This window comes from Strix aluco, chromosome 2, assembly GCF_031877795.1.
Source record: "Strix aluco isolate bStrAlu1 chromosome 2, bStrAlu1.hap1, whole genome shotgun sequence".
NCBI lineage: Eukaryota > Metazoa > Chordata > Aves > Strigiformes > Strigidae > Strix > Strix aluco.
In genome coordinates this window covers 108650708-108670307 of record NC_133932.1, presented here as the reverse complement: position 1 = coordinate 108670307, position 19600 = coordinate 108650708, and the positions used below count along the sequence as shown (strand labels likewise).

At 44.8% G+C, this 19600-nt stretch overlaps 1 protein-coding gene across 4 annotated transcripts in view; it reads right to left on the bottom strand.

Moving 5' to 3' along the window:
- The window catches only part of WDFY2 (WD repeat and FYVE domain containing 2), a 74702-nt gene that overhangs the window by 6429 nt on the left and 48673 nt on the right, over window positions 1-19600 (bottom strand). For 3 of the 4 annotated variants that reach the window (XR_012622079.1, XR_012622080.1, XM_074815761.1), the window contains exons 4-11: window positions 19232-19286; window positions 11647-11797; window positions 8821-8933; window positions 7756-7882; window positions 5753-5858; window positions 2327-2428; window positions 583-713; window positions 132-240 (exon numbers count right to left, since the gene is read on the bottom strand). Coding sequence is in view for 2 of the 4 variants with exons in the window: in XM_074815761.1 (XP_074671862.1) it covers window positions 132-240; window positions 583-713; window positions 2327-2428; window positions 5753-5858; window positions 7756-7882; window positions 8821-8933; window positions 11647-11797; window positions 19232-19286 (894 nt within the window). In the remaining 2 variants the exon portion in view is untranslated. The remainder of the gene's footprint in view (window positions 1-131; window positions 241-582; window positions 714-2326; window positions 2429-5752; window positions 5859-7755; window positions 7883-8820; window positions 8934-11646; window positions 11798-19231; window positions 19287-19600) is intronic. The other variant, XM_074815762.1, reaches the window with a different exon arrangement.

Here is a 19600-nt window from a genome sequence, read left to right as displayed (position 1 = left end):
CACATTGTGAGGTGTTTGGTTTTTAGTGGGAGGTCTCTGGGTAGAAGAAAGCAGGTAGGACATACCTGCAACCATGTGGAAGAGGAAGGGGAAATGAAATACAGAAGCTAGAGCAACCTCCTCGCTCCTACCTTAATAACCTTGTCTGTCCCTGAGGTCAACAGCCATCCCCTGGTGGCATCAAAGTGTACGTGAACAATGTTGTGCTTACTGTCGTGGAAAGTAGCTGTGGGCGCCCGTCTGAAGAAAGAAATCCAACAATCAGCAAGGTCTGTGACTGCAGGATTTTCCCCAAAAATGTTCTCTATTGAAGAAATAAGTATTTGAATGCTGCTGTAAGTCATTAATTCAGCAGCCTCTCTGTAAACTCCACTTTAAGACCTTTCCAGCATGAGAGGAGCAGGGGTGGAAGGCTCTATCCCTCCCAGTTTGGCAGGCACCACAGAGGCTTATCTTGCTGAAAGAGCCCAAGGACCACACCGCCGGGCTACCTGCTCCCAGAGCTTTGCATCCCCCCCGGACCTCCCAGATGCAGGAGTTTTGACCCACTCCAGTGGAAGTTGGCTCAGCATCCACACTTACTCCTCATCCGTTATGGATTCATGACAGCTATCGCAGACTCTCACTTCAAACTCGAACCCCATCAGCGGGATGGAGGAGCGCTTGGAGCTGCATTTGCCGCACACGGCTTTCCCACACTTCCGGCAGTGATGCTGTAGGAGACAACACACGGAAAGACATCTTCAGCCACAAACCCCAATCACTGCTCAGGTCACTCACTGGCTCTACCATCTCACTCCAGCAAGACACAGCTGATGCTGCAGCAAACAGGAAGGTGTCTCTTCCAGGAAAGATGAAGGAAAACAGGCAAGGACTTCAGAATCAATGGCAAGGGTGGGATCTTACTTCTTTTTTTCTCCTCCTCCACTACCTGGGGCAAGCAGCAGCTGATCACTAGCATGGACACTGGGAAGTGGCAGATAAAGCACCACCCAGGCTAAATGGACTCTACTTCTCTTCCATGCTCCAGAGTGACACCATAGACCACCCAGTAAATCATCTCCACCTCCCCCACTTGGCATCTGTGGATGTAGCTGTGGGTCAGGGCTTCTACACTGAGTGTGAGCAGTGTAACGGGGAGTTTTCAACAGGGTAGAAGGCAGAAGAAGGAAGTTCCAAGCTGTCCTCTTTTTGTTAGCATGGCAAACAGGATGGGACAGGACAAAGAGCCTCGCTACACACCCAGGAGATGTGTCCCAGCCAGGCAGGCATCTGCTGCAGGGCTGGGAGCTACAATTACCCCTGTCCCTGGGAGTCTCACTTTGGGGGTGTAGGGGATGAATGACATCATCACTCAGCAGCATGTGACACATTAAGACATCTCCAGGTCAAGGCAGGATAGGGCTACACTAGCACAGTGTCATTCTGGAGTCCCATCCCAGCCTCTAAGTATAAACATCTAACACCTAATAATCTTGGTCCACTCCTTTGGCCATTTTCAGCCCCAGAAGCACTAGTGTTTCTGCATTTTGATGCTACCCGCCTCGCGTTTTCTCAGGCACTGTCTGTGTAGGACTGCAAGGCTGCCTTGCTGGCCACAGGACGGCCAGGCTCTGTGGTGATGAGCATTACCTAAAGAGGAGATGCAGCTCAGCTCTGTCCCAGACACCTGATTTCTCCAAGCTCCATGAAAACATCCCTTTCAACATTTTTACGCCCCTCCCCCAAAAGTCTGTGATCTGCAGCCCTCTCCTGCTGGGCAGGAAAAACGCAGCAGCATGTTCCAAGCAAATAAGCCTTTTCCAACACAGCCTGAGCAGTTACAGATGTTTACCCAACCTCATTGAAAACAGCTTTGGTTCCAGCATAATCTCCAAAAATCAGCTGCAACTTTCTTTCTACAACACATTCAACTAACAATAAGCAAAATCCCACATGGCTAAAGCCATAGAAGGCCCAAAACCAATTTACTCAGCCCAAGGCCTATTACGTGCATTTGTTGTTGGGACTAGCTGGGGAAAAAAAAAAGGAAAAAAAAAAAGAAAAAAAAAGAAAAAAGAAAGAAAAAAGAAAAAAAAAAGAAAAAAAAAGAAAAAAAAGGGAAAAAAAAAGAAAAAAAGAGAGAAGGTAGAATAGAGGAAAAAGAAGAGTGTACCTCCTGATGACAAAATCAAGCCTCAGAGGGGAGCCCATTGTCGTACTATCAAGCACTCAGTGGAAAAACAAAGTGCAAGTTCTCAAAGCTTTAGGGGAAAAAAGTTACCATGATCTATTGAGAGAAAAGCCTAATTGCACCACGTTAACACACCAAAGGACACATACAAACCTGCCTGAGGCCTATTTTCTTACTGTCCCACATTTGCTTGAAGTTCCAGAAGAAAGGCTGGTCACATTTCTGACAGGAGTCACTATCCAGCCACTCTGGAGTCTGCAACACACACACACACATAAATGCAAAGTGAGAGTGAGCACCAAACAGAAAAGCCTCCAGTGGAGCCTAGAGACAGGACAAGAAAGATGTATTGGGGTGCAGTAATGTGGCCAACTAAACTTAGTTGAAAATCCCCATTTTCATAAGATGCCATTTTGTTCCCTGGGAACAGCTCTGAGCCTCAAAGGACACAGGAGGAACACTTCTCAGCCAAACCATGAAGCAGAGTATGATTATAAGACCATAAAAATTACCCAGGAACAAACAAGCCTCCCCCACCTCTCCAAATCTTGAATTAAGCATATTCTGTCCTGCCCTGCGTGGATGGCATTTACTATCTGCTATTGCCTCTGGTGGGAACCAGGGACGATTAGTATTTCCAATAGCCAAGCCACTCATCTAGAGGGAAGGGGAAGGTATCTGAAATGCTGATGTGTTTTGGGTTTTTTTATTTTATTTTATTTTTTTATTTTTTATTTAATACTGTAAGAAGCATTCCCACTGTCAGAGCTATCTGTGCTACAAATCAGACATAGAGGTGAGAAAGATGAAATTCATCCAAACAAGCCTAAAACCCGAACCAGCTCTTTTCCCTGCTTTTACACAAAGATGATGGAAGGAAGGTCTTCTATTTCCTAACATGGTGTGTAGCTTTGCCCTCACGCTGTGGATGAAGCGGGTAAGAAGATTTAAAGAAAAGAAACAAAATATTAAAGGCATTTCCTGCAGCCAGGTTTTGCGGTGCAGAGAAGCATGGACCAGATGCCCTGTAGGGAAGAGCAAGTCTTGCCAGACCCTGAAAGAGCTCAGAAAATGCCTGAAGTGACAGAAGAGCACATGGAGGGGGTAGTCAACCTCCTCCCCTACATCTGGGTCCCCCAACACTTGTCTTGCACTGAGCTGCTGGGGGACACGCAGTGCATCTCCCCACAGTGTTTAGGAAACCCTCTAGGGGACGTGAGACTTGGGAAGAGTCTTGATTCTTGACACCTTTCCAGCTGGCTGTCAGTCTGTCTGTCCTAATCTGGCCTAGCAAGAGCGACACTCCTTCCGAGCAAATGACCTGCTCCTTTCTCCACCCCATCAGGACAAGAACTCATCCCAAAGCTGGTGCTGGCAAGCAGGTCCATCTTGTCTCACCAGAGAGGCAGCCCCAGCCAGACCAGGACAGCCCTGCCAGCACTGCCTTGGCACCACTGCAATACACTCCCACCAGCCCCACCAATCCCATGAGATAAACACTAAATAATGTTTAATACTTTGTGAGGAAGTGATATTAGCAAACTGCAGTTGTCTTATCAGAGCCACTGGCTTCTCACATGCTGCAATTTAAAATGGCAAGAAACACAGCTGAGAGTAAGAATTAAAAATAATACAAAAGCCAGGCAAAGATAAAGTAAGACTGATGGAAACTCTCAGCTCCCAGGATAGCTTTGATCCCCAGCAATAAAGCAACCACCTGGTTCAGCTCCTTCTGCCAGTTACTCTGAAGGCAGTTCATTCTGCTTGGGCAAATCCTTGTCTCTTCTACCCACAACAGTCTTTCTGTTTAATGTCTACAGATTTACATCTGCTTGTATAAGTTTTCATCTCTTAAGCATCTGAACATTATAGATGAAGAAGACATTTTGCTTGTGACAAGTAACCACTTTGTAGTCAAATAGAAACACAGCTTCTAGCATCTTTCAGATAGTCTTCTTACAGCTTTTTTAAAAAAGAGATTAAAATAAAGAATCAAGGGCTAAAATGGCTTAATTCACTGTAATGCAATCTCAGAGATGTGGGAAAATCTGATAGCATCAAAGTGCGTACTGAACACACATCACATGGACTAAACCTTAAAAAAGGGCAAAAATACCAAAGCCAAAATCCAAAAGAAAATGCTCTAGGACCCCAAACCAAGTTTTGATATTAAAATCTCAAAGGTTCATGTTTTGGGGGTGGTTTAGCACCGTGAATATCCTATTGCGTTACTGATAACATGAAGAAGCCCACATAGCCATAGTCAGAGAAAGCAGTGCACCCATTAGCACCTGCTGCTAAGCCCTCATTTAGCTAATTATCTTTCTCTTCCACTTTTTAAACCAGCCTTCTCACAGCATTGCTGCCTGTTTTGAGACAAGCCAGCCTTAACCCTTACTGTAGCTTATTGAAGGCAGCAAATAAATAAAGGTTTTCATTTCTGGATGTTCAAGTTGCAGCAAAAAGGAAACATCTGTTGGGAAGGAGGAAGCCGCTCTGCTTTCGTTTCGCTTTTGGAGCTGATGACATAATTGGCCATTAGATTAGCAATTAAAGAGAGCCAACTGGAATGCTAATTCACATAAAAAAGGGAGCTCAGTTCCTGCCTGTGCCTATTTCAGTAGTTTTTTTAAATCCAGTTTTCCACTTAGCTTTCCTTCTTGCTCAAGGGAGACACACACAACCCGGGGAGGCCAAAACCCTTGAGAACCAGCAAAGCTGGTGAAAGCCCATTGCTGCCAAAAGACTTGCTCAGACCTACCCACTGCAGGGTCTTGGTGTGCCTTCCTAGACCCTGCAGCAACAGGGCAGAGGTTTGCCCTGACTCATGTTACCAGGATTTGCCACACTGCCGAGCAGGGCTGATGCCTGACTCACTCAGCACAGCGCTCGCTCCCCCTCTCTGAGTCAGGTCTCAGAAATTGCCGAGCGGAGGCTGCTCCCACAGCGCCAAAGACCCGGGGTGCGTTTTTGCACCCGCTTACATTCATTGGCCATGCAGCACAAAAGCAATTAGGAGTGCGTGGGTGAAATCTTACTGTCTGGATTGGCAAAGTCATCGTTTACCCCGCTTCTACGTGGTTATACCAGAGGGAAGCAAGACCAAGCAGCTGGTGAGACTGAAGCCCTTGTTAAATGTCTTTTTAGCAAGAACAGGAAAAAAACCCTGGGCTGTAGGTTTCCAGAGATGACAAAGAGCTTTCTTGTTTTGTTTTCTTAAAACCCCCTAATAATTATCAATCCATCCATTTACCTCTGAACTGATAATATTTCTCACGATGTGCTGAAAAACAAAGCAGAGCATCTCACAATACCCTCCTTAGAGGACGTCTTTTGGAGCAGTAATGTAAAGGGTAAGACCCATTTAGCAGCCAACTTCATACACATTTTCTGCCAGCCAATTTCCCCTGTACCATATTATCAAAGGCACAGCACAATTGCTGTATAACAACTAGAGCATGTCCAAAAATATTTTTAAAGCCTGGAATGATCTTGTTCAGGTTGAAAGTTGCACATTTTAGAAAGGCCCCTTCTTCCCAAGAGTGTTTCAGACCAAACTGACAAGAACCGAGTATCTACCTCCTGCCTCTCAACATCCATGTTCCAGACGACGATTCCCCCATCTGCACCACAGGAGATGAGCTGCCGAGTGTGGTGAGCATAGGAGAGAGACTGAACTTTATCACTGAAAGAGAAACAAGACAGTTACTAATCAACCATCTATGGCTAGTACACAAGTAAGCATAGAATATACAATAAAGCAATACAGACCACTTGTTTGCCCATATGTTTCCCTCCCCCCTCACTGGCATCCATTGAATGCAAATCAAGTCTTCACTGCCCAGCTGGGACCAGAACCAGAGAGTTGCTCATCCGGGCAGCAAGCACAAAAGCAAAGACCTGTTCTGATAACTGCCTTTGCTGATCCTGAGATGGGAAGTACCAGCTGCACTAGGAAGCCAGAACAGAGCTGCAGCTCTGGGCCTCTCCGAAGGCACATCTGGATGAATAAACACAGCCCTGGTAAGGTACCTTTCTGTCAAAGTCAGTAACAACTTTGTTTTCATAAATCTCTGCAACATCTAGGAACAAAGCACTGAGGAACTACTGAAGATTTTATTTTAGCACTAACAAGGATAGAGAGTTTCAATAATAATATAGGAAGCATTAAATTGTTCCTAAGCCTTCCCAAGGTAGAGGTGGAAGATTTAGGAGCTTTTGCTTCTTCTTCTAAGGAAAAAGCAACATGGGAGAAATAATTCAGTTTAAACCCCCAAAGCTGTGCTCATTCCTTCATAAAAAAAAGAAAACCAGGCCTCATTTCAAGCTATTTACAACCCTGGAAACAAATACCATACAACACTGTTATGGAAAAAACAAAATTATGAAGAGACAGTAACAGAGCATATGACTGGAAATAATCCACAAAATTTTATTTACTTTGCTACTACCACTGATCTGGTCTATCCAAAGGACTTTCATGCTAATGCATATGCTTGTGCATATGGCTGCTCCTCCAGAGGCAAACGTGTTTACGGGACAGTTTGGTAGAACACACGCTGCCTTCACAGCACCCGCCTGCCAACACTGGTGGCACCATCAGTTAAAATGTTTCTTAAGTCTCTTAGGACCAGATCTCTGTGCTGTACAGTGCCAGCCAACAGCCATGCCACAGATTAAGATCCAGAGGCTAACTTTGTATTAGGAGACCTGATTTCCTGAGCAATAAATCTAGCATTAGCAAGCACTACTGGTAGGGTACACGGGTCACCTGGGAATTTCAGCAAGAGCTCTGCAGTGCTCTGAAATCCCAGCGGCATCCAAATCGCTCAGCAGAGTGCAGCATCACTCAAAAAAAATGTATGAATATGTAAGAAACTGTTAGACCAAAACCACCATGGGATTTTGCCTCTCCAGACCTGAGCCTGGCACGCAAGTCCCGCATATATGCACTCCCGATACACTGAAACAAACTTGTTGCATTGCCAGTGTTAAAAGGCTAGGAGGACAGTGCAACTAGAGCCATCTGATCTCTACTCAACACCCAGCACAGGTTTATTCTTCTTCAAAGGCATCTACTATGCCTTGCAAATATGAAGCCTCTTTGCATTGAGGAGATGGTGAAGGCCCCTACGGGTAAAGCACATTACTTAGAATTTAGGTGGTAGGTAAAGGGGTATGGAAAGTTAAGAGTGAAGGAAAAAGGGACTAATTGTCCAAGCCTCATGCTCCCTCTAGGGGAAGGAAAGACCTTGACACCTAAAAAGCAAGAATTTCCTTGCAGTTGTTCTCATTTGAGGACCCCCTCTTTCCAACAAAGGTGCGAGCTCTGGCATAACACATTTAGGACTATAGATACTGTGTTTTCCTTCACCACCCCTGCAGACTCTCCAACCAGCCTGCGGGTCCAACGTTGAAAAACTTACTATAAGCAACTTATTCTAGTTGTATATGGACCACGGAGTCACACATACAAGCTTGAAGCATTTGAAGACTGTAACTTTTGGGTTGTTTGTTTCCAGATGTGGCTTCTGCCTCTAGCTTTTCTCCCGTAAAAGCAGGAGGAAGGGCTTTGAACGTACTTATGTCCTTGCAGTTCAATGGCTGTTCCTTTTCTTCCTCCAATATCCCACATTATAATGGAATGATCAGAACTCCCCGAAAATAAAACTCGCTGTATTGGGTCCCAACAGAGAGCAGTGACACCACCTGAAATAAGAGATGCATACAACAGTCATTTCGTTACAGAAAGTGGAAGACAGGAATGTAGATAAATATATATATATATATATATATATATAAAGATAGACCCAAAAATACGGAGAGAGGGTGATTAAAATGCAGGTTTCCCTAGCAAAGGTCATGACCGCCTGCCAGTTGAAAACAGTCTAGAAAACCTACTGAAGTTCCACCCTGCCCTTCTGCGGGCAGAGGTCTCTGCCACCACTCACACAGATGAACCCACTGAGCAGCATAGCCTGGTAGAAGGATGGTCATGGTGTGACTACACAGCTTTTCATCTCCATCATTCCCAGAAGATTACAAAAGAGAAGCAAGTGTGGAATATTATGGGCATCTTCACAGTATCCTAGCATGAGGACTGAACTGCCTTGGTGCTACCTCATGCTACCTGGTGACTGAGCTATTAGTGTTCAATCAGAGGAGGGATATGGAGAGAAAATGCTGAGGAATGACTACCATTTCTTCTGTTAGATGGCAGGATCACATCCCAGGGTTGCTGTTTTTAAAATGTGGTGGGGCACAAGTCCCAGCAGTGAAACAAGCAGTTAGTGCCTCCAAGACGTGTCTATTTCACTTGGGCAAAAGTATCTGCCAATATGGGTCTTTCCCTGAGAAGCATCCCTTCCCCCTAGAATTACCACAACTCATTCTAATCTCACTCTGCTTTAATTAGCAGCTACTCATGGTGGCATTTTCTGCCATAGAAATTTTTTGCGCAGAAATCTGATCACTCATTTTTACCAATAAAGAATAAACTTCCCTGAGCTGTAGTGACAGTTTAAGGTCTATCTCTTTTCCATGCTATTCACTGACACAAGCCATCCTAGTGTTTCACATGAGAGTCAAACCACCATGACACTGAGCACAGATGAAGAACGAAATTGTGTCTCCTCCTGAGATCTTACCTGTGTGTCCCTTAAATGTCGTAACAAGGCTGCAGGACTCTTGCTCTAGTTTGAGTATGGTCACTTGTCCCGAATGATCACCCACAAACACATGCCGGGTTTCCACATCGAATCTGAAGGATAAATGCTGAGGAAAATACATTGCTTATACAAGCTTTGCATTCCTTTCATGACTTGTTAATTCTTTTAACATAAGTATACTGCAACCTTGTGAATACTACTCCAGTCTCAAGGAGGTATTCAGAGCATACTTTTAGGCATCAAGCTCATACCTGTTTATACTAATAATGCAGTCTCCCTGAGTAAACTAGAGTGAGAAAAAATGAGACTATCCAGAGGACACAATTTGTGTTTTTGTTATGAAACACCTTTGAAGTAGCCCTTCACCATGAACAGAGGAGTTATCTACCCAGGCTCTCTAACTTGGTGCTAGAGTTGGATGGTGTCCACTGTCTCCTTTCTTTTTCTCTTCTTCCCAAAATTGTATAAAATAACTATTTCTGCTTGTATTGGGTTTGTGTGGCGAAGTTTTGGTAGCAGCAGAGCTACAGAAGTGGCTTCTGTGAGAAGCTTCCCCCATGTCCAATAGAACCAACTCCAGGTGGGTCCAAGACAGACCCACTGCTGGCCAAGGCCGAGTCCATCAATGACAGTGGTAGTGCCTCTGGGATAACATATTTAAGAAGGGGGAAAAATACCCTGTGCAACAGCAACTGCAGCTGGAGAGAGGAGTGAGAATATGAGAGCAACAACTCTGCAGACACCAAGGTCAGTGAAGAAGGAGGGGCAGAAGGTGCTCCAGGCACCAGAGCAGAGATTCCCCTGCAGCCCGTGGTGCAGCCCATGGTGAGGCAGGCTGTGCCCCTGCAGCCCAGGGAAGTTAACGAGAACCCCACGCCAGAGCAGGTGGATGCCCGAAGGAGGCTGTGAGCCTGTGGGAAGCCCACGCTGGAGCAGGCTCCTGGCAGGAGCTGTGGACCTGTGGAGAGAGGAGCCCACACTGGAGCAGGTTTGCTGGCAGGACTTGTGACCCTGCGGGGGACCCACACTGGAGAGCCTGTTCCTGAAGGACTGAACCCCATGGGAGGGACCCACGCTGTAGCAGTTTGTGAAGAGCTGCAGCCTGTGGGAGGGACCCATGTTGGAGAAGTTCATGGAGGACTGTCTCCCCCTGAGGAGGAAGGAGAAGCAAAGACAATGTGTGATGAACTGACCACAACCCCCATTCCCCATCACCCTGCACTGCTGGAGGGGAGGAGGTAGAGAAATCAGGAGTGAAGTTAAGCCTGGGAAGAAGGGAGGGGTGGGGAGGGAGGTGTTTTAAGATTTAGTTTTTATTTTCTCATTATCCTACTCTGATTTGATTGGTAATAAATTAAACTATTTCCCCAAGTCAAGTCTGTTTTGCCCTTGACAGTAATTGGTGAATGATCTCTCCCTGTCCTTATCTCAACCCATGAGCCTTTTGCTATATTTTCTCTCTCCTGTACAGTTGAAAAGGGGGATTGATAGAGCAGCTTGGTGGGCACCTGGCATCCAGCCAGGGTCAGTCCACCACGTTGCTTCTTCATTATATTTAAGTTTACAAATACAATTAAAGGGTATTTTCTTATGTCATATTTGGGGAAGTGTCAGCTACATCAGGTGCATCACACATCATATTCTAAACTGAATAACATCTGGACCCATTCAACCACCTGCTGGAACCACCTAACTGGACAGATTCTGACCTCTTCATCCAGTTTCATCCCACATTGAGTCCATATTGGATATTTAAGGAGCAAATGCTTAGCACTGATTTTATGCACACAGGACACTGGGGAAAAAAAACCTAAGCCACATTCCTGGTTCTGCCAAGCTTTTTGCAATATTTGTGAATAATTCTCCCTTCCCCTGCCCTCTACCAGCATGATCTGATGACACAAATTAAAGTGTCCTCCAAATTTTGAATCACTTAAAACAGTCTGTTTTCTAGAGAGATTTAGGAAATACAGGGCAAATTCCTGCATCACACTTCCAAAAGTATTTATCAATCATTTAATTAAAAATTAAGTTTAGTTTTTATGCCATTTAGATTGGCTGAATGACCAGATGATATAAAGCAAGTCCATGTTCAGACAGTAATTTTGAGTCAGTCTCACCTCCCATGGAACTAGCAAAACACACACCATCTATACCACGTACACTATGGGGCACTAAAAAGTCTGTTTATGCTAACCCCTGGTTTCAGCCTAAGAGCTCATACTTTTCTACTTCCCTTTTCATTTGCAATGAAGCTGAATTAATATTTCTTTTATTGTCAGGCAGCTGGAGCAGCTGTAGGTGAATAAGCCACTTGAGTGCCATTTCTGGAGCCATTTACTCTTTAGTTAACCCAAATTCCCAATACATAGTGGGCTGTTCCAGAGTGAAGGACAAGTATTCATTATTTTATATTAAAGCCATTTAATTTTTACCATGCATACACACAAGCACACTACTGACCTGATCACTGACCTACTTTGCTACCGTTAATTCTTAGAAGAAAGCATGCGCTGCATGTTTAAATGAAGGCCCTGTCCATATTTATTACAATAGCAGATCACAACAGGTTGCAGATCACCCATTGTTTTGCTCAAAAATGCTTAGACCTAAATATGCCACTGTGCATTAAGGAGACAAAGCAAGGAGAACAGACAGTTTTTTAAATTGGCTTTAAATAACAGTTTCACAAAGCACTGAACCTACATAGGGCACAAAATCTGGAGGACAACTAGAAAAATAAACTAAAAGGGCTGTTTGAGTGCCAAAGAGCAGAAATAAAACTGAGAGCTCAGCAAAGGATACTGCAGGCCACAGGCGCCTGCGCTGGTGCGGTACCCTCCCAGCCGCTGCCCGCTCTCCGAACAGTGCCACGTGAAGTGTTTGTCTTGTCCGGTGCTCAACACCCACTCCATCTCCAGGACAAACAGAATCATTATGACCCTGCTTTGATGAGCTGAAAATTAAGCAGACAGACATATAATCACATTGTGGAGGAGAACACTGGGGCAAGAAGACCACTGCAAATACCAATTGCACCCAACTCCTCCACTCCCTACTTACCCACTCACCCTTCCCTACAGAAGCAGCTGGTGTTTAATAACCCCGTTGACTCGAGCTACCATGCAAGCTTGTAAGGTCCCTGCTCTGCATGTTCAGCGTTTGCATGAGAAAGAGCAGAAGCAAGACTTAATTCCTTCCATGCCTATTGCAGCCATTTATCTTCTACAGTAGCACAAGTCTTCCTTCCATCATTGTATTGTCACCAACAAAGCTGCCATTGTGGAAAGGACTCTGGGCTCTACTTAAACCTCTTTTGAGCTAGTTTTATGACAGCAGTGCAGATGCCTACGCTGCTGCTCCTCCCGCTGTGAGGTCTGGTGAATCTGGGCTGCAGATTGTGGTACCTCAGCAGAACGATGAGTTACAGCACAGGCACAACACTGCACCAAAGGGAAGTTTTAGCTTTGCATGTAAATCAGCTAAAAAGGAAATTGGAATAAAATAAAATTAAAAAAATAAAAAGAAAAATATCACAGCTGGGCAAGATGAATAAAACAGCTGAAGGAATAAATTTCTACTGCTACCTAAATAAAGCCATCAAAAGCTTTTCATTAAAACAAGGGAACCCAGGCTTGTACAGACGGGTTTTTGTATGAATGACCAGTCGGCTTGGTCGTGAAGTGCTGATTGAGCCAACTTTTTAATAAAACAAGTGGCTGGAAAGACATGCAAAATTATTCCCAGCTGTAATTTACCAGCAAATGCCATACTCCTCAATCCACAGCCCTACTGGTTTGTTACTGTTCTGAGACCAGGCAACATGTGTCACACAAAGCAGGCTGCTTGTATTTGTTTGTATGACACACTGGAAAGATTAAATATCCTTGGAAGCTTAAAAACCAGCCTGAAACCTCCATTTGAAATGCAGAGAAATTCCTCAGAACAGTATGGGAAGATTGCTGCCTGACCGATACAAATATACAGCACAGATGAGAGCTGTGTTCAAACCCTATGAGAAGGAACTAGTTGTAGCAAAGAATAGGAGGCTTGCACAAGCCAACATCAGCCCCTCATTCACAATGCTTTTTAGACCCAGATTCCCTGAGGAGAAAAGTCAATAGATGCATTGACACAAGTTGCCGTAAGTGTGACTGGCAGCTAGACCTGTTTACAGTGTCAGACATGAACTGTGCCCAGATGCTTTCACCCTTGTCCATAGAAGAGCTCAGATTTTGGCTCTCATTTCCACATACTTTTAAACTCCAGGTTTGTAATCAAGACAGAAGGACGGGGACCACCCTGGAGTCACTTGAGCTCTTTTAAACAGATTCTCTCTCTTCTCTCAATTCTCTGGATTTCTCTGGGAAGAAATTCAGTGACCCCATGGGTGACTAATGTGCTTGTCTTCACCTATCTGTTGGTCTCCGCTGGAGCAGCTGCACTAGCTGGTGGAGTGGTGCACTGCAGAAAGGGCCACGATGGGATGCATAGTGCTACAAGCACCTGATGGGCTTGTATATACGTCCCAGGGGCTTGTGTGCACCAGCAGTGCCGTAGACAAGACCCATACGCTTCCATGGGATGTGCAAAGCTGGCTGAGATCAGGCTGTTCAAGGCCTGTCCAGGAACGTTTTCTCAGTACATGGCAACTGCTACTGTTAGTGTCAGCTTCTCATTGTTTGAACTGGGGATAGCTGGTACCACCCAACTCTCCTAAATCTCCTCCAATCTCCTCCTAAAACCTCTTCTAAAAGGCAGGGCTTTTGCTACCTTTTGCTAGAAGTACTGCCTGTGGGTGGTGAGGCAGTTCTCTCTGGCAAGTAAGGAATAGACATTAAAGAAATGTGTACATGCCAAGAGGTGGAAGGGGTGTGCGTGATAACTTTGTTTATCCTTCCTCCCTCAAAATAGATTTCAATTCAGCACTCTGTTGTCTATCTGCAAGTGATGCACATATTAGCTGGTGCCACCACACACATGCTGATGGCAGAAATCCCTGAACCAAGTGCAAGAGCACAGTGGAGGTCATCTAAGAAAAGGAGGAAAGAGAGGACAAGTGCAAATAGAAAGTCGCTTGTCATTTAGAAGGAAATTGACCCATGTAAGGCTTAAAGAAGCAAAATGTCAGAAGGTTGGAAGTTGATAGTGGAACAAGGAAGAGGTCTGGGCCCTAAGATTAACACAGGTTCAGGATCATGAAGTAGCAAACAAAAAGCTGGTCCTTCATGGAAAGTTTGATCACCATTTGTGTGCAGAAAAAAAGTGAAGTAAACACTTCCAAAGCTGCTCAATGCAACAAGAGCAGGATGGAGATAGCAGGATGGAGGGTGATGCGGTCACAGTACAGAAAAAGCCACAGCAAGCACCAGGCAAAAGCAGATCCCTGTAAGCCAGCATGAGAACAGAGCCCATGTGCAGGGGAAGATTACACTGTACAGAAGGTAGAGAAGGAGCAGACAGGAGAAGGGAGCAGGTCCATCTACAGCTGAAGGGTCAGAGGGAGCAGGGGAGCTGCACTCCTGCTATGAGAAAGCAGCAGCCAGCACTGTGCAAAGAGCAGGTTGGAAAGAGGATGAAAGGGTTGTGCCTAGAGAAGAGCAGCTGCAGCCAGGAGGTGCACGCTGAGATGCCGGCAGTGAGCGCAGGGGAAAGGAGGGTCTGTACTGTGTGTAAAGGCAAAGGTCGAGAAACACAGCCAGTGCATGGCCACGCATAGTGCATGGCAAGAAGCTGTGCTGGGAGAAAGGGACAGTTATAACAGTGAAAAGCAGCAGCAAACACCAAAAGAGAGGTGGAAGTTAGTAGTAAGAATGAAAGGTTTAGCATGTGCAAGAAAAGCACAAGAGGTTGTGCGTAGGGGAAAGCAGAAGTAATGGCTTGGTGTGAGCTGGCCTGAAAACAAGGAGACAGGGTGACACCCCCAAAATGGGCAGGCTGAAGAAAGCATGGGCAGAAGCAGGTCTACAAATCCTGCTCGGCAGAACAAGCACATGTTAAATAAATTTAAAACAAAAGTATTAAAAAAGCAGGAGCTGTTATATCATCCAGAGGGGGCACAGACTGGAAATGTGGCCCCTGGCAAGAAGGCGCAGCTGCAAGGAGCAGGGTGGAGAAGGTTGTGCAGAGTGGGAAGCAGCCACAGTCATGCAGCTGGACCAGCCTGTGAGGGGCTGGAGGGGGCTCAGCCGAGGCTGCTGAGGGGAGGGAAGGGTTTCTTCAACACCCACAGTCTCACAGGAGCATGAGAGGTGTTGCCAGGGGAAAGAGAAAGTTGCTATGAGCAGAGGTGGTCCATGCCTGCAGCTGGTGCTGCGGCTGAAGAGGGGACTGTGATAGACCAACAAAAGACCAACACAGAATGAAAAGTTTAATTTCCAAGAGCATCTCAAATAGCACCGTCCAAACACTTGCACTACCCCTCCTCACGCAAGGGAAGGAGTTAGTGCCTGTAGTAGGCCAATGCTCTGTGACACACCCCAGAGTTCTGACTACTAATACTGTGTCACATCCCCAATCTCTATGTTTTGATTCGTTTCAAGAAACAGAAGATTTCACAACTCCAGACACAGCATCACAGCAAAACGTCCACAGAGCACATCCAGCCATGTATGCTGCCAGTGCCGGGCTGCTGTATGACACTGGACCTGGCCGCAGACCCCTGCCAAGACCAAAGCACAGCCTATGCACATGCTGTCATTCTCTGTCACTAGCAGATCGTTTGGCAAACATAATCATGACCTTTCAAGACACAAATAATGTTCTTTAATCACTACAATAGCTTCAGCTACTTATAATACCTTGTTGTGGGAGATGACTGATAGCCCACCAGTCACTGGGCATGGTGCTACTTTTAAGAGCACTGCTGAACATTTACAAAGCTAGCACACACAAAAACAGCCAGCATGGCTAAGCTGGGTAGCCCCTTGGTAGGCTAAATAACATGATTTACTCCTGCTAAAATAAAGAATATAAAGGCCTTATTTGAAAACTTTAAACAAAACCAACACTTTTTAAAAGTAAGGTTTTTACAAACGAACCACTAGAAGGCCACCATACCCAACAAAACTTCATGTTCCTTTTTAATTATGTTTTTCCTTGTGCCATGGCTTTGCCAAGATGCTTATGCCAACCCCTATACCTCGGTATGGCCACGTGAGGAAGGTGTACTACAGGGATGGGATTGTGGAGGGGAGTCCTTCTGGACCAGGTGAGGAAAGTTCAACTCTGTTGAATCATATATCTACCCAAAGGACTATGTGGCCCTTCTCTGCATAATCTCCCAGAGAGCAAGATGAACGTGGGTCTCTCTCCTCCTTGCTGTGTCCCAGCAGCACCTCTGGACTCTGTAAACCCAGATCCTGTGTCCTGGATGGAGGTAACTGTAGGAAGAGGAGCATGGAATTGCCTACAGCTGCGTGATCTGATGGAACTGCAGGAACCCATGACTGACAGCAGCTGTCAGTGCATTTTGCTTTTGTGATGTATCCCCAGCACCCCAGAGCTCCAGTACGGGTCCAGCCAAGCCTAGGGTACTGGTAGAGGGGGTACTCCACTCCCCCACCAACATGCGGCATGAAGAGCAGAGAATCAGGAAGCGTGTCTCTATGGATGGGGGCTGGTGGGAGGCACTGTGCTGCAGAGCAGCAGGCAGCCTCAGGACATCGGTGCACTACAAACAGTGGGGAATCTCTGTTTTGTTTTCCTCCCTTGCACCATCAAAACCCTGCTCTCTGCAATTGCCCCTTGGGACTTTCCAATGAAGCTGAGGCAACCAGAGATTGACCCTGGGTTGCTGTAACCTACTCAGTGCCATGTCATTTCTGGTCTTGACAGAGGAGTGGTCCAGAAAGGTTTGTGTAGCTCAGTGTGGGTTGCCAGCACTGCTGGTAAGCTGGGCAGAGCACGTCTTTATCATACACAAGCTCTCCTCCATTCCCATGTCCTGCCTAGCTGTGTTATGGCAGCTACTGACAGTTGTTCCAGGGAAAGCTTCCTACCGAAACTGAATGGCCCTTCACTGTGTCTTGTCACTCCTGTAGCAATGATTTGGGACCTGTCTTTCCCCGAGCCTGGTCGCCATCTCCAGTTGCAGCACTAGCAGCAGTCTGGCCTTCCTAAACTAGCAGTGGGGGTAGAAAAAAAGCATATCCAGCAGTACCTGAAGGGAAACCAAACTTTTGCCCATGCAGTTGGCAATGTGCAGAAAGCAGAACACCAGCCCTAATGCTTCTTTAACCCTTGCACAGAGGGGATTACTATACAGACACCCCGACACACATGAATTTGGGGGATCCCAGCAGCCTGGAATCACCACACTTTCTTTCCACTCCCAAAACTAGGCCACTTGCACACTGCCACTATTTTTTAAATTAGGGGAATACAGTTTTCATCAGCTTAAACAAGGAAAAGACCAAACAAACTCTGGAAGCAAGGGAGCAAAACAGGGCAGGAGCTCCATGTCCCTGAGGGACACAGCATCAGTGGGCATCACATGCACTGGTTTAAGCACCTGAAATCAGACACCATCCACTGTCGGCAACTGCTGTGGTTTGGGCTAGAACTGAAATTATGCCTATTCTGGGCACAAGTATTGCTTCTCTTACCCTAAAATAAGTGCACAGCTTTCAGATAAAATCTTCTAGCACATTATCTGAGAGTCCTGGCACAAAATGACCAGAACTGATCAAAAACCTTCCCATGCTGAGACAGGCAGTCTAGGAAGGAGGCAACTCAGTTTGGGACTGTGGTCAGTAGTACTGCCTCTCTACTGATGTTAATGGACCCTCATTAGACTTCTTTGTTGTCCAACATCTGGGGGATGCCATCTGAACTCCATAAAAACACGGAGGTTTTCCGTGGCCTCTTCCTTTCCAAAGGCCACCTCTAATGCTCTGCAACAGCAATCTAGCACACTGCAACAGAAGGCCATAAGAACATCCTTCATTATCCTTCCTGTTTTTTTTTTTTTTAATTTTATTTTTATGAGGGGTGCTCCCCAGGCCTTGAGTGAGCTGACACAGCTAACTGGCTATTCTGCCATACTGCCAAGATATACATTCCCCCCTTGCAAAATTTTCAGCCTTTTGCCTGAAGAACTCATCAAGAAAGGTGGTCTCATGCATATGTTGTTCTGCACATGAAGAGGAAAAGACTTCCGTTTACCCTTCCTAGGCTGTGATTAGCGTGCAAGATTGAATCTAAGCACACAAATGGATGAGCTAATAACAAAAGGGGCTACAGATCAGTCAGTAGGACTGTTCAGTGCAACAAACCTTAAATATGAAACATAGGTGTGTCAAACTTCGGTGATTATGGAGCAATTGCAAATTCGGATACCAAAGACTTGCACAGTCAGACTGCAGAAATCTTATTTAAGATTCACATACATATTTTATCATCACTGCATATTTTTCTTCAGTTTTTACAAGCTAAGAAAAAATGCAGGCATTCTAGCTTAATTTTACAACACAGCAGGCATTCATGAAAGAGCTGAAGTAAACCACTCAAAAGCCAACGCATGTTAGCCATGCTCTGCAAAAATCAAGATTCTCTTCATACTTATAAAATTTAAATGCTACAGAGTGATTCCCCAGAGCCTCCATTTAGAGATTTAAATTATCCTCTCAACATTTCAAGGTATAACCTCAAAATATATGAATAAATACATATTTTAAAATGTGAGAAATCTCAAGCCAACATGTCAGAGGCTCCTACACAGAAACAATGCTTAGCATATAATATCATATCACCTCTTAGTCTGACAGCAAAAGAGATATAAGAATAAATTTTTGCATGTATTTGTTACTTTCGTAAGAATACCTGTCCCAAGTGGAGTGTCCTTTAAAGGTTTGACAGGGATAAAAAGCTAGGTTTCTCAAAACATCACATTAGTAAATACCAGAATATAATTACAAAAGGCACGGATTAGCATTTCTTGACCTTTTACTATGACAGGTATTCACTGATAATCTTGAGATTACTGGAGCCGACAGTTATTGAAATATAACCAGACTAATCCCAAAAGCTACAGTCCTACACACCTCAGCCCTAAAAGATGGTTTAGTTTCCAAAAGAAACTAAAGATTAAAAATTAATACTACTCTTCCCAAACGTGGTCTGGATTTTGGACAGTTTGGTGTCTACAGTAATATTCCAAAGGAACATTTAAAAGGAAAAACAGAACATGAAACAGCTCTTTAAAAGTCTTGCAATCTCAGAACAAAGCACATTATTGATCTATTGATAGAACCATCATTTACATCAGTTTAAAAAAAAAAAAAAAAATCAATCACTGTAAAGGAAACTTCTCTCCATTCACACTCCTTAAGAGAACATTAACAAAAATTAATGACAATACAAACCAATTAACACAGATCATGATTCTTACCCTGGTAACTTTTCACTAGTGTCATCTTGTTGTAATCTTCTGATAAAATGAATTCCTGAGGGAGAAGAAAGAAAAAACAAAAGAAACAGTGCTTAGAGATGTAAAGTGTTTGAGTGTTTTCATTTGAATTCCTTACCAAGGTAAATTCTCCCTTGTTTGCAACCACAGCCCTGTCTACTTTTGCTAATTTTAAGTACCTCCATCTAAAAAACTAAATTATTTCACTTCTTAAAGCTGCCTAAGAAACAACATCAAGAGTGCTTCTGAACAGAACGGCGGAGATAAGCGAGCTATTAAAAAAGAAGTCAAAAAAGCTGACATAAATGGTTGGCTATGAGCCGAGTTACCACAAAATGAGACCTGAGATCT